At 40.3% G+C, this 15,416-nt stretch overlaps 1 protein-coding gene across 3 annotated transcripts in view; it reads left to right on the forward strand.

Annotated features, from left to right (window-relative positions):
- LOC133608520 (insulin-like growth factor 1 receptor) overlaps nucleotides 1-15,416 on the forward strand; it is a 188,038-nt gene that overhangs the window by 47,748 nt on the left and 124,874 nt on the right. For all 3 annotated transcript variants that reach the window (XM_061963802.2, XM_061963803.2, XM_061963804.2), the window contains exon 2: nucleotides 3,233-3,790. In XM_061963802.2, coding sequence (XP_061819786.2) covers nucleotides 3,233-3,790 — 558 coding nt within the window. The remainder of the gene's footprint in view (nucleotides 1-3,232; nucleotides 3,791-15,416) is intronic.

Genomic DNA, 15,416 nt, shown 5'->3' on the forward strand with positions numbered 1-15,416 from the left:
ATTTTCCAGCACACCTTCAACACATCCACAGGTCTGTGGATTCTCACGCAGTTGCTTTTAGCTGCTGGCATTACACGACAGGCTCTTCTCACTCTTTCCTGTGTCTCCCTCTCACAGACAGCAAGCGCACCTTCTTACACACGTCACATACTGTCACGTCATACGTCACATACGTATACGCCCTCTCCCAGCAGAGAGGTAGCAGCATGGCTAACGTTAGCTGTGATGCTAGCGCAGCCGTGCGAGCAACGTTCCCTCTAAGGTGCGCGCCTGTGCAGTTGCGCACTGCTCACGCGTCCTCTGCGCACGGCAAATCTATGCCACGCACAAAATCAAATTAAAAAATAAGCGCATAACAATTTTCGACACACGGGCACGACAGACAAAACAGTTTTCGTCATCATTGTTCAAATATTGTAACGTCTGTCGAGACGCTTATCTCCGTTCGGTGCCACACGTCCACACCATCAAAATGCCGAGGCAAACATTTCCAGATCAACACCGTATGAAAAAAATAGTGATTTTTTTTTAGTTGTGATTTCCTTCTCTGCATGAAAGTTTAAAAGTAGCATATATTAATGCAGTATGAAGAAGAATGTTTTAATGTAGACACATAGAATCATCATACTGCTGTGATTATATGCATCAAGTGTTCATTCAAGGCTAAGGCAAAATATCGAGATATATATCGTGTATCGCAATATGGCCTTAAAATATCGCAATATTAAAAAAAGGCCATATCGCCCAGCCCTAGTTCAATGATGCCATTTTTGTTTGTCATGTCTAATTTTGTCTATTTTGTGTTTATCCATGAATAAACAGGTCAGTTTCTTGTTACCAACCATTGTGTATTATTCAAACTCCCCTAATTTAGCTGGCTAGTTGTTATCAAGAGTACTAAAACCCTTTTCAACATGATTCTGACAACTAAGTAGGCTAAATAACTTTAAACTTTAATACATGCTCAGATAGGTCAGTATCAGTATCGGATCGGAAGTGCAAAAACAATATCGGTATCGGATCGGAAGTTCAAAAACTTGGATCGGGACATCCCTAGTAAATAGTCATGAAAATAAAGAAAACACTTTGAATGAGAAGGTGTGTCCAAACCTTTGGCCTGTACTGTATATGCTGTAACTGTCCAATTTGATATAACACCCATTGTTTGATTTGTATCCACATTTAAACAAGACTTGGTGTTATAGGAGGGTTTTTGATTCAGTGTTTTGGTAATTATAATGCCATGACCTGTAGAAAAAAAAAATCTATCGTATTTTTCTGACTATAAGTCGCAGTTTTTTTCATAGTTTGGCCGGGGGTGCGACTTATACTCAGGAGCGACTTATGTGCGAAATTATTAACACATTACCGCAACATATCAAATAATATTATTTAGCTCATTCACGTAAGAGACTAGACGTATAAGATTTCATGGGATTTAGCGATTAGGAGTGACAGATTGTTTGGTAAACGTATAGCATGTTCTATATGTTATAGTTATTTGAATGACTCTTACCATAATATGTTACGTTAACATACCAGGCACGTTCTCAGTTGGTTATTTATGCCTCATATAACGTACACTTATTCAGCCTGTTGTTCACTATTCTTTATTTATTTAAAATTGCCTTTCAAATGTATATTCTTGGTGTTGGGTTTTATCAAATACATTTACCCAAAAAATGCAACTTATATATGTTTTTTTCCTTCCTTATTATGCATTTTCTGCTGGTGCGACTTACCGTATTTTCCGCACTATAAGGCGCACCTAAAAACCACAAATTTTCTCAAAAGCTGACAGTGCGCCTTATAACCCGGTGCGCTTTATTTATGGATTAATATTACGATTCATTTTCATAAAGTTTCGATCTCGCAACTTCGGTAAACAGCCGCCATCTTTTTTCCCGGTAGAACAGGAAGCGCTTCTTCTTCTACGCAAGCAACCGCCAAGGTAAGCACCCGCCCCCATAGAACAGGAAGCGCTTCTTCTTCTACTGTAAGCTACCACCCGCCCCCGGAAGAAAAAGAAGCGCGCGGAGGGGGATATTTCGTTTCATTTCCTTTGTGTGTTTACATCTGTAAAGACCAGACTACAAAATGCACGTACGGTGAATATTCGCACCACAGGGAATGAGAAGTCGTCCTTCACTGTGGTTCTAGCTTGCCATGCTAATGGCCAGAAACTTCCTCCCATGGTGATATTCAAAAGGAAGACCTTGCCAAAAGAGACCTTTCCAGCCGGCGTCATCATAAAAGCTAACTCGAAGGGATGGATGGATGAAGAAAAGATGAGCGAGTGGTTAAGGGAAGTTTACGCGAAGAGGCCGGGTGGCTTTTTTCACACAGCTCCGTCCATGTTGATATACGACTCTATGCGCGCCCACATCACAGATGGTGTCAAAAAACAAGTGAAGCACACAAATACAACACTCGCCGTCATTCCGGGTGGATTAACCAAAGAACTCCAACCGCTGGATATTGGTGTCAACAGGGCATTCAAATCACGACTGCGAACGGCGTGGGAACAATGGATGACCGAAGGCGAACACACCTTCACTAAAACAGGCAGACAGCGCCGGACGACATACGCCAACATTTGCCAGTGGATCGTAAATGCCTGGGCAGATATTTCGGTCACAACTGTGGTCCGAGCTTTCCGGAAGGCAGGATTCACAGAACTACTGGACAACAACAGCGACACTGACTCCGATGACTTCGACGAGACGGAACCGGCCATTTTGGATCCCACGCTTGCGCAACTTTTCAATTCGGACACCGAAGACGAAGAATTCGAAGGATTTACGAATGAAGAATAACTTCAGAAAGTGAGCGCTATGTTTATTTTGTGTGTTGTGACATTAACGTTCGAGCAACATTATGTTGCTATTGCTCTACACCATTTTGAATTTTACTATGTTTGTGATTGCACATTTGCGTACATTTTGGGACAGAGTTGTTAGAACGCTGGTTTTCAATATATTATTAAATTTTGACTGAACTATCTGACTGTTTTTTTGACATTCCCTTTAGCGCAGCGTAGGCGCGGCTTATAATCCGGGGCGGCTTATTGGTGGACAAAGTTATGAAATATGCAATTCACTGAAGGTGCGGCTAATAATCCGGTGCGCCTTATAGTGCGGAAAATACGGTATACTCCGAAAAATACGGTAAATAAATGTAAATAAACTTGGATCTCATGATTTTTTCCCCCTCTCCCTTCCTCGATCTGCAGTTTGCGGCCCGGGCATCGACATCGGCAATGACATCAACGAATTTCGGAGTTTGGAGAACTGCACTGTCGTGGAGGGCTACTTGCAGATTCTCCTCATCACCGAAAAGAACAACAACCTGGATGTCTTGCGCTCCCTCACCTTCCCCAAGCTGACCATGATCACCGACTACCTGCTCCTCTTCCGGGTGTCCGGCCTGTACAGTCTGAGCACGCTGTTCCCCAACCTCACGGTGATCCGCGGCCGCAACCTCTTCTATAACTACGCCCTGGTCATCTTCGAGAACATCAGCCTGAAGGACATCGGCCTGTACAACCTGCGGAACATCACCCGAGGCGCCATCCGTATCGAGAAGAACCCAGAACTGTGCTACCTGGACTCCATCGACTGGTCGCTCATCATGGACGCCGAGTTCAACAACTTCATCGCCGAAAACAAGCAGTCCAAGGAGTGCAGCGACGTGTGTCCGGGCATCATGGAGAACAACCCGCAGTGCAGGAAGACCATGTTCAAAAACAACTACAACTACCGCTGCTGGAACTCCAACCACTGCCAGAAAGGTAAGAGCTTTATCTTTCAAATTGGCGCTATTGGCCGCAGACCGCTTCCTGCCTAATTCCTCTCACAAGTGGCCGTAACTCCCCTTTTTATAGGCGCCTTGCTGCGGTTGTTTTGTTGCACTGTTTTCACCTGCAAGAAACAGGGCAAAGGAAAGCACTGAGCACCCTTCTAGTCTTTATGACTGCAGTGTTTTAGATTACTCCTTTTCGCTTTTGTTGCTGTATCAGTGGACCTGTTTGGTTGGCTTACTGTGTGTGTGTGTGTGTGTGTGTGTGTGTGTGTGTGTGTGTGTGTGTGTGTGTGTGTGTGTGTGTGTGTGTGTGTGTGTGTGTGTGTGTGTGTGTGTGTGTGTGTGTGTGTGTGTGTGTGTGTGTGTGTGTGTGTGTGTGTGTGTGTGTGTGTGTGTGTGTGTGTGTGTGTGTGTGTGTGTGTGTGTGTGTGTGTGTGTGTGTGTGTGTGTGTGTGTGTGTGTGTGTGTGTGTGTGTGTGTGTGTGTGTGTGTGTGTGTGTGTGTGTGTGTGTGTGTGTGTGTGTGTGTGTGTGTGTGTGTGTGTGTGTGTGTGTGTGTGTGTGTGTGTGTGTGTGTGTGTGTGTGTGTGTGTGTGTGTGTGTGTGTGTGTGTGTGTGTGTGTGTGTGTGTGTGTGTGTGTGTGTGTGTGTGTGTGTGTGTGTGTGTGTGTGTGTGTGTGTGTGTGTGTGTGTGTGTGTGTGTGTGTGTGTGTGTGTGTGTGTGTGTGTGTGTGTGTGTGTGTGTGTGTGTGTGTGTGTGTGTGTGTGTGTGTGTGTGTGTGTGTGTGTGTGTGTGTGTGTGTGTGTGTGTGTGTGTGTGTGTGTGTGTGTGTGTGTGTGTGTGTGTGTGTGTGTGTGTGTGTGTGTGTGTGTGTGTGTGTGTGTGTGTCTCGCGCTAAACACTTTCCCCGGCGACCAGTGCCTCGCTGCGGACTCAGCATGTTGATGTTTTCGGTCTTGTGACAACATGAAACCGTCACAGGAAAAGGCTGGGGTTTTGCATAGAGTCCAAACATGTCTGACGCAGGCCTGTGGGTTGGAGTTAAACAGCTGAAGGAAGCAAGGTGTTTAGGATCGAGGTGTCGGATGGATCATTTGCCTTACTATAACAATATACCGTATTTTCCGGACCATAGGGCGCACAGGATTATAAGGCGCACTGCCGGTGAATTGGTCTATTTTCGATCTTTTTTTCATATAAAAGGCGCATTAAAGGAGTCATATACTTCCTTGTGGTCTACATCAGTGGTCCCCAACCATCGATTGGTACCGGGCCGCACAAGAAATAATAAAAACATTTTTTTTTTTTTTTTTTTTTTTTTTTTTTTTAATTGTACATTTTTTTTATTAAAGGGGAACATTATCACAATTTCAGAAGGGTTAAAACCATTAAAAATCAGTTCCCAGTGGCTTATTTTATTTTTCGAAGTTTTTTTTCAAACTTTTACCCATCACGCAATATCCCTAAAAAAAAACCTTCAAAGTGCCTGATTTTAACCATCGCTATATACACCCGTCCATTTTCCTGTGACGTCACATAGTGATGACAATACAAACAAACATGGCGGGTAGAACAGCAAGCTCGGATTCAGACTCGGATTTCAGCGGCTTAAGCGATTCAACAGATTACGCATGTATTGAAACGGACGGTTGTAGTGTGGAGGCAGGTAGCGAAAACGAAATTGAAGAAGAAACTGAAGCTATTGAGCCATATCGGTTTGAACCGTATGCAAGCAAAACCGACGAAAACGACGAAAACGACACGACAGCCAGCGACGCGGGAGAAAGCGAGGACGAATTCAGCGATCGCCTTCTAACCAACGATTGGTATGTGTTTGTTTGGCATTAAAGGAAACTAACAACTATGAACTAGGTTTACAGCATATGAAATACATTTGGCAACAACATGCACTTTGAGAGTGCAGACAGCCCATTTCAGGCGCGCTAAGAACATATATTTTTCCACGATTTCAGCACTCAGGTTAACCATACCTAAATAGACACAAAATACTGCATTACACAAGACTACCCGAATGTACTCGAATGATTGAAAAAAATAAATGTTTTTAAGCTAAATTATTGGTAAACACAGTTTATGTATAATAATTTACGTAAAACCGCGAGTAATGAATAAAGTTTTCATCAATTAATATATTCTGTAGACATACCCTCATCCGCTCTCTTTTCCTGAAAGCTGATCTGTCCAGTTTTGGAGTTGATGTCAGCAGGCCAGGGAAGCTAGGGTCGATATTGATCATCTTCGGTGGCATAAGGGACGGTTGCCATCTCTGTCGTAGCATAGCTTTCGTCGGTAAAGTGTGCGGAACAAACGACTGACCATTTCGTCGGCTTTCCCCACAACCTCGTATTTTGAACACATTTCGTCCAATTTCTTGCCACTTTCGCATCTTTGGGCCACTGGTGCAACTTGAATCCGTCCCTGTTTGTGTTGTTACACCCTCCGACAACACACCGACGAAAGTGAGAAAATGGCTGATTGCTTCCCGATGTGACGTCGCTCCGAGAGCGAATAATAGAAAGGCGTTTAATTCGCCAAAATTCACCCATTTAGAGTTTGGAAATCGGTTTAAAAAATATATGGTCTTTTTTCTGCAACATCAAGGTATACATTGACGCTTACATAGGTCTGGTGATAATGTTCCCCTTTAAATCAACATAAAAAGCACAAGATACATTTACAATTAAAGTTAAAGTTAAAGTTAAAGTACCAATGATTGTCACACACACACTAGGTGTGGCGAAATTATTCTCTGCATTTGACCCATCACCCTTGATCACCCCCTGGGAGGTGAGGGGAGCAGTGGGCAGCAGCGGTGGCTGCGCCCGGGAAATTAGTGCACCAACCCCAAAAACCTCCCTCCCCCATTTACACTCATTCACACTCATTCGCACAAAAGGCTTGTTTTTTTCTGTTATTAATATTTCTGGGTCCTACATTATGTATCAATATAGATCAATACAGTCTGCAGGGACACAGTCCGTAAGCACACATGATTGTATTTTTTTATGACAAAAATAAATAACAAATACCCTGCACCAATCCCCCCCCCAGCACCCCCGGTCCGTGGGACAAATTTACAAGCGTTGACCGGTCCGCAGTGACAAAAAGGTTGGGGACCTCTGGTCTGCATAACATGTAATGGTGATTTTATGGTCAAAATGTTGCATAGATTATGTTTTACAGATCATCTTCAAGCCGCTTTCTGACAGTCGCTTCAGGATGCGCCGTTTTGTGGGCGGTCTTATTTACGTGGCTCACCTTCGGCAGCGTCTTCTCCCCGTCATCTTTGTTGTAGCGGTGTAGCGTGAAAGGACGGGAGTGGAAGAAGTGTCAAATGATAGAGCTAACTGTTTTAATGACATTCAGACTTTACTTCAATCAATAACGGAGCAGCATCTCCTCATCCGGAAACAACAAGAAGGCCGGAAATGTGTCCCGTGAAAAACCATCCGACCGGAACTCTCTAATAACTAAAGTTCCTTGGGTGAATAATGTAAACTCACTACACCTTTATGTTTTAGCGCTTTCATGGCGGGTTTACTGACTATAAGTAAGAACTAGAGATGTCCGATAATGGCTTTTTTTTGCCGGTATCCGTTATTCCGATATTGTCCAACTCTTAATTACCGATTCCGATATCAACCGATGCGATATATACAGTCGTGGAATTAACACATTATTATGCCCAATTGTGTTGTGATGCCCCGCTGGATGCATTAAACAATGTAACAAGGTTTACCAAAATAAATCAACTCAAGTTATGGAAAAAAATGCCAACATGGCACTGCCATATTTATTATTGAAGTCACAAAGTGCATTTTTTTTTTTTAACATGCCTCAAAACAGCAGCTTGGAATTTGGGACATGCTCTCCCTGAGAGAGCATGAGGAGGTTGAGGTGGGCGGGTTTTGGGGGCGGGGGGGTGTATATTGTAGCGTCCTGGAAGAGTTAGTGCTGCAAGGGGTTCTGGGTATTTGTTCTGTTGTGTTTATGTTGTGTTACGGTGCGGATGTTCTCCCGAAATGTGTTTGTCATTCTTGTTTGGTGTGGGTTCACAGTATGGCGCATATTTGTAACAGTGTTAAAGTTGTTTATACGGCCACCCTCAGTGTTACCTGTATGGCTGTTGACCAAGTATGCCTTGCATTCACTTGTGTGTGTGTGAAAAGCCGTAGATATTATGTGATTGGGCCGGCACGCAAAGGCAGTGCCTTCGCGCCCAATATTGTTGTCTGGGTGGAAATCGGGAGAAATTCGGGAGAATGGTTGCCCCGGGAGATTTTCAGAGGGCCACTGAAATTCGGGAGTTTCCCGGGAAAATCGGAAGGGTTGGCAAGTATGACTGGGAGACGCAACTGCTCTGTACTTCTCCCTACGTCCGTGTACCACTCCGTACAGCGTCGTTTAAAAAAGTCATGAATTTTACTTATTGAAACCGATACCGATAATTTCCGATATTACATTTTAAAGCATTTATCGGTTGATAATATCGGCAGTCCGATATTATCGGACATCTCTACTAATTTCTCTAACTTTTTTGTGAATGGTTGGTTATAGTAAACATCTACATAATTATACAGACAAAATGCAACCATTCTTACTTTACTGTCCAAGAATGGAAATTTTAGCCGAAAGCGCTGCACTCTATTATTTATTTTCTCGGTTTTTGGATGACGAGGATCAAAATGTTAGTCTTGCGACGTTGTCTGTTGCCCAGGAAGGTTGGCCTCCTTCACGTATGGACGAATTAACACATTAACTATGCACATTTTCGCACGTTATTTTGGCGTCGGGGGTTTACGACAACTTTCAGTCAAGTCTAACTTAGTTTAGTATTTGCAGAAGATTGGCAGTTGATGAGGAATTGCTCCACTCTATGCCAACCTCAGTATTTTCTGCATATTAAAATAATGAGAGTGTGCCAAAAAGAAACAAGTTTCACGATGGTCAAGGACATTAGTTGATTTTCCGGTTTATACTTTGTTTATTTCAATCGGCTGTTCAAAGCGTGTGTTTTACAGTGTTTTACAGTAGGGATTTGGAAAGATTACAAAAAAAACTTCTCATTAAAGATACTAAAGTGAATTGTTGAAAACCAACCTTACAGTACATCTTGGCAGGATGTCCCTGTAGAAATATTTTTTTTCTTCTGTACTTAATTAACATGCCGCTTACGGGGACGTGCAGATTAATAGTCCAGATGCATCATATGACTCTAAATTGGTCCACTTTGCATAATGACTTCTTTTATTGTTAATACCCCAAGCACATTCTCTTGACAGTGTGCTACTACTGCAAGGCTTACACCAAATGTCAAATTGTGCATTCCTTACAAAATATTGATCATATAAATAGCTCTTTAAAGCATACTTGCCAACCTTAAGACCTCCGATTTCGGGAGGTGGGGGCAGGGGGTGGGGGTGGGCGTGGTCGGGACGGGACGGGGGCGTGGTTGGGGGCGTGGCTAAAAGGGGAGGAGTATATTTACAGCTAGAATTCACCAAGTCAAGTATTTCATATATATATATATATATATATATATATATACTTGACTTTCAGTGAATTCTAGCTATACATATATATATATATATATATATATATATATATATATATATATATATATATATATATATATATATATATATATATATATATATATATATATATATATATATTATTGTCCTGTTTAAGAGTGTCACAACATTGCTGTTTACAGCAGACGAACTACTTTACGGTATACAAAAAAGTGACTGCTGTTGTTGTGGGTTGTTGCCACGCTGGGAGGACATTAATGAAACTGCCTAACAATAAACCCACATAAGAAACCAAGAACTCGCCCTCCATCATTCTATAGTTATAACGTGATTGGGCAGGTATGCTTTTTTATATTGTGGAGGACCTGAGTCCGCCTGAATTTCGGGAGATTTTCGGGAGAACATTTGTCCCGGGAGGTTTTCGGGACAGGCGCTGAATTTCGGGAGTCTCCCGGAAAATCCGGGAGGGTTGGCAAGTATGCTTTAAAGGGGAACATTATCACAATTTCAGAAGGGTTAAAACCATTAAAAATCAGTTCCCAGTAACTTATTTTTATTTTTCGACGTTTTTTTCAAAATTTTACCCATCGCGCAATATCCCTAAAAAAAGCTTCAAAGTGCCTGATTTTAACCATCGTTATATACACCCGTCCATTTTCCTGTGACGTCACACAGTGATGCCAATACAAACAAACATGGCGGATAGAACAGCAAGTTATAGCGACATTAGCTCGGATTCAGACTCGGATTTCAGCGGCTTATACGATTCAACAGATTACGCATGTATTGAAACGGATGGTTGTAGTGTGGAGGCAGGTAGCGAAAACGAAATTGAAGAAGAAACTGAAGCTATTGAGCCATATCGGTTTGAACCGTATGCAAGCGAAACCGACGAAAACGACACGACAGCCAGCGACACGGGAGAAAGCGAGAACGAATTTGGCGATCGCCTTCTAACCAACGATTGGTATGTGTTTGTTTGGCATTAAAGGAAACTAACAACTATGAACTAGGTTTACAGCATATGAAATACATTTGGCAACAACATGCACTTTGAGAGTGCAGACAGCCCATTTCAGGCGCGCTAAGAACATATATTTTTCCACGATTTCAGCACTCAGGTTAACCATACCTAAATAGACACAAAATACTGCATTACACAAGACTACCCAAATGTACTCGAATGATTGAAAAAAATAAATGTTTTTAAGCTAAATTATTGGTAAACACAGTTAATGTATAATAATTTACGTAAAACCACGAGTAATGAATAAAGTTTTCATCAATTAATATATTCTGTAGACATACCCTCATCCGCTCTCTTTTCCTGAAAGCTGATCTGTCCAGTTTTGGAGTTGATGTCAGCATCTGCTTTGAGTGTCGCAGGATATCCACACATTCTTGCCATCTCTGTCGTAGCATAGCTTTCGTCGGTAAAGTGTGCGGAACAAACGACTGACCATTTTGTCGGCTTTCCCCACAGTCTCGTATTTTGAACAAATTTCATCCAATTTCTTGCCGCTTTCGCATCTTTGGGCCACTGGTGCAACTTGAATCCCTCCCTGTTCGTGTTGTTACACCCTCCGACAACACACCGACGAAAGTGAGAAAATGGCGGATTGCTTCCCGATGTGACGTCACGTTGTGACGTCATCGCTCCGAGAGCGAATAATAGAAAGGCGTTTAATTAGCCAAAATTCACCCATTTAGAGTTCGGAAATCGGTTAAAAAAATATATGGTCTTTTTTCTGCAACATCAAGGTATGTCTGGTGATAATGTTCCCCTTTAACACCAAAATGATAGGATATCAATACTTTAAGTTATAAAATATACCAGAATCATACAAGAAGCGGTTAAAGGTTTCTGGCGTTTTCAACACATAAATACAATTTTTTAAATTATATGGAGGTATTTTGTCAACATGTCCTCCGTCAAACAGCCAGACAATAAGAAGGTCAAGTGTAACAGGCTACATTCCATCTCCTGATAAATGTAGACTCTCCGTCCATAAACTCCGCCATGTTGAGACTAAGAAGTGATGTGTTTTTCAGACGACAGGAGGCGGGGAAGGAAATGGAGTGGCAGCAGTGATAGGAAACAATCTAGCTGATTGAATATTTTACTGCTGTTGTTGGGGAAATTAGCCCAATAATGGTCGTCATACAGCACATGTGTCAAACTCAAGGCCCGGGGGCCAGATCTGGCCCGCCACAACGTTTTATGTGGTCCACAAAAGCCTGGAAAATAAATGTGTGTTTATATAGCACTCCATCTTTCTTACAAAATGTATTTGTGTATTCGGAAATTTGCATGTACTGTATGCAATTGAATGTCTTCCAAACTTTAATATTGTCTGGTCATGCAACAATTTCGAGATTATATTGTTATTATTATGTAAATTTCATATTACAGCTACTGTAACCATTATATGCAGAAACATGGGGAAATAACTACAAAAGTACACTTCATTCATTAACGGTGTTACAAAAAAGATCAATTAGAATAATACATAATGTTGGATATAGAGAACATACAAACCCCTTATTTATTGAATCAAAAATACTGAAATTCCACGACATAGGGAATTTGCAAACAGGTGAAATTATACACAAAGCAAACTATAACCTGCTACCCAAGAATATACAACAATTCTTCTCAAAAAAGGAGGAGAAAAATTTAATTTAAAACATTTGTATGCACGTACAACACTTAAGACTAACAGTATGTGGACTTAAATTATGGAATGGATTAAGCAAAGCAATCAAACAATGTACTAATATGATCCACTTCAAGAAACTCTTCAAACTTAAAGTGTTTACAAAGTACAAAGAAGAAGAACCATGATAAACATTCTGAATTTATTTCATCCATCCATTCATTTTCAAAGTAATCTTACTCATCTCACTATATGAAATGTAACTTACTTCACCGAGTATTATTTATTTATAGGGATGTCCGATAATGGCTTTTTGCCGATATCCGATATTCAGATATTGTCCAACTCTTTAATTACCGATACCGATATCAACCGATACCGATATCAACCGATATATGCAGTCGTGGAATTAACACATTATTATGCCTAATTTGGACAACCAGGTATGGTGAAGATAAGGTCCTTTTTAAAAAAATTAATAAAATAAGATAAATACATTAAAAACATTTTCTTGAATAAAAAAGAAAGTAAAACAATATAGAAACAGTTACATAGAAACTAGTAATTAATGAAAATGAGTAAAATTAACTGTTAAAGGTTAGTACTATTAGTGGACCAGCAGCACGCACAATCATGTGTGCTTACGGACTGTATCCCTTGCAGACAGTATTGATATATATTGATATATAATGTAGGAACCAGAATAATAATAACAGAAAGAAACAACCTTTTTGTGTGAATGAGTGTAAATGGGGGAGGGAGGTTTTTTGGGTTGGTGCACTAATTGTAAGTGTATCTTGTGTTTTTTATGTTGATTTAATATTAAAAAAATAAATAAATAAAAAACGATACCGATAATAAAAAAAACGATACCGATAATTTCCGATATTACATTTTAACGCATTTATCGGCCGATAAATAATATTTATTTATTTATTTATTTTATTGTGATTACTTATGGAGTATATTGTGAATAAATTGAGAACAGGAAGTGAACAAAAGTTTTAGCAACTGTTATGTAAAAGAAAAGGTGTAGGATTTAATAAGCTCTGCTTCTTCCTACTCCTTTTTGAACATGTTGAATAGAGAAACTGGAATGTGTGATGTATCATGTTGTATGCTTGCATGTTCCAAATAAACTCAAACTCAATTATCATTATTATTGCGATATTGTTAAATGTGCTCAAAAAGTACTTATACACACTGAAATCTCTTGACCAAGTTATTTTTTTAAATAACCAAAATAAATAGCCACACTGTTAAAGCACCCACTATTTTGCATGTTTTGTATTTCTTATGCTTTGTCTTCGTATTTTATCTGATTTCATGGCTACACTTTTGTTTTAAATATTGGTTTGTACTGTTGCACTTTAAGCTTTATTTCAATAAAAAGTGCGTAACAAATAACATCTATTATTATAATTTATTACTTCCTGGGGTCGTTCTGGCATCCTACTCTAGTCAGTGGTCATTGAAGGCATTGTAAAAACACAACGGTCTCTTCTCTCTGTTTTAAGAGTGCACAGCTTTTAGGTTCAAGGTGCACAATTGAATATCTTAATTGCTCAGACAATGATGTGTTTATATAAGTACAGATTGGGGTAGGTTATTTTTTTAATGGGGAAACCCGTCAATGTCTCTTTTTTCATGTTAGTATTTAAGCTAGCAAGCCGGTGCCGGTCAGTCCGTGAGTTCATCAAAGTGCATTAATGTTTCCATCATTTTATTTTAAAACGGTAATACTAAGTTTTACCGTGGCTATCATTAATATTGTTTATCGTTACTTCCCTACAACAAGCTATATTATATTATCACATATTCAACACATAAATGCTTAAATATCTGATTGTCACCCTGACTTATAAATTCAAAGCAAGTTAGCCATCAATTTGTACGTAAAAAATATAATCAAATGTATTGCTTGCAATTGTGCAATAATATCATTAGGCAATTATACATTGATGATAGTCATATATATATTCACTGTTAAAAGCGGTTTCACTGACCACTCTAAAGTATATCCAAGTCTACTTGGTGTATTATTGTCTATTCAGAATATACCGTAAATTCTGGATTATAAGCCGCTACTTTGAACCCTGCGGCATATAAAATGGTGCGGCTAATTTATGGATTTTTCTTTGTTGACTGCCTGCTGATCTGTATTTGGGATCTGCATACATCCCAAAAAATTGCGTGACACCGTAGTAGATACGTTTCTTCTTTTTCTCTATCTTCTTGTTATGGGACATTCATCCTCCGCTGTTGCCATTTCTAATATAAAGTAGTGTAAAGTTCTTATATCTGTCAGTAAACTCGATATTTGGATCGGATCGGCTGCCGATATTTGCCAAAAATTGCGTATCGGCAAGGCATGGGAAAATGCCGATCCAGATCCAGTTTAAAAAAAACTCCGGTCCGTGTTTTCCAACGCACCGATTTAAATAATACATTCCACTTTTCTGCTGCTCCCTAATTTCCATTCCGCATTTTCCAGCACACCTTCAACACATCCACAATTCTCACGCAGTTGCTTTTAGCTGCTGGCATTACACGACAGGCTCTTCTCACTCTTTCCTGTGTCTCCCTCTCACAGACGGCAAGTGCACCTTCTTACACACGTCACATACTGTCACGTCATACGTCACATACTGTCACGTCATACGTCACATACGTATACGTCCTCCCCGAGCAGAGAGGTAGCAGCATGGCTAACGTTAGCTGTGATGCTAGCGCAGCCGTGCGAGCAACGCTCCCTCTAAGGTGCTCGCCTGTGCAATTGCGCATTGTTTAAACGTCCTCTGCGCATAGCAAATCTATGCCACGCACAAAATCAAATAAAAAAATAAGCGCATAACAATTTTCGACACACGGACACGACAGAGAAAACAGTTTTCGTCATCATTGTTCAAATATTGTGACGTCTGTCGAGACGCTTATCTCCATTCGGTGCCACACGCCCACACCATCAAAATGCAGAGGCAAAAATTTCCACATCAACACCGTATGAAAAAATAAGTGATTTTTTTAGTTGTGATTTCCTTCTCTGCATGAAAGTTTAAAAGTAGCATATATTAATGCAGTATGAAGAAGAATGTTTTAATGTAGACATGCAAGCCTTGAAAGAACATTTTGAAAATCAAGACTACATTTCCTGCAAATGGGTGCATTTCTACCCTATATTTTAACTTTAGATTTATTCTCATATCAAACTCTTTTGGCTGTCTTTTTGACACTTACATCAGGCGCCCCCCTCCACACCCTGGATTATAAATAATGTAAATAATTCAATGTGATTATCTTGTGTGATGACTGTATTATGATGATAGTATATATCTGATAGTATATATCTGTATCATGAATCAATTTAAGTGGACCCCGACTTAAACAAGTTGAAAAACTTATT

The sequence above is a fragment of the Nerophis lumbriciformis genome, linkage group LG06, assembly GCF_033978685.3.
Source record: "Nerophis lumbriciformis linkage group LG06, RoL_Nlum_v2.1, whole genome shotgun sequence".
Classification (NCBI taxonomy): Eukaryota; Metazoa; Chordata; class Actinopteri; order Syngnathiformes; family Syngnathidae; genus Nerophis; species Nerophis lumbriciformis.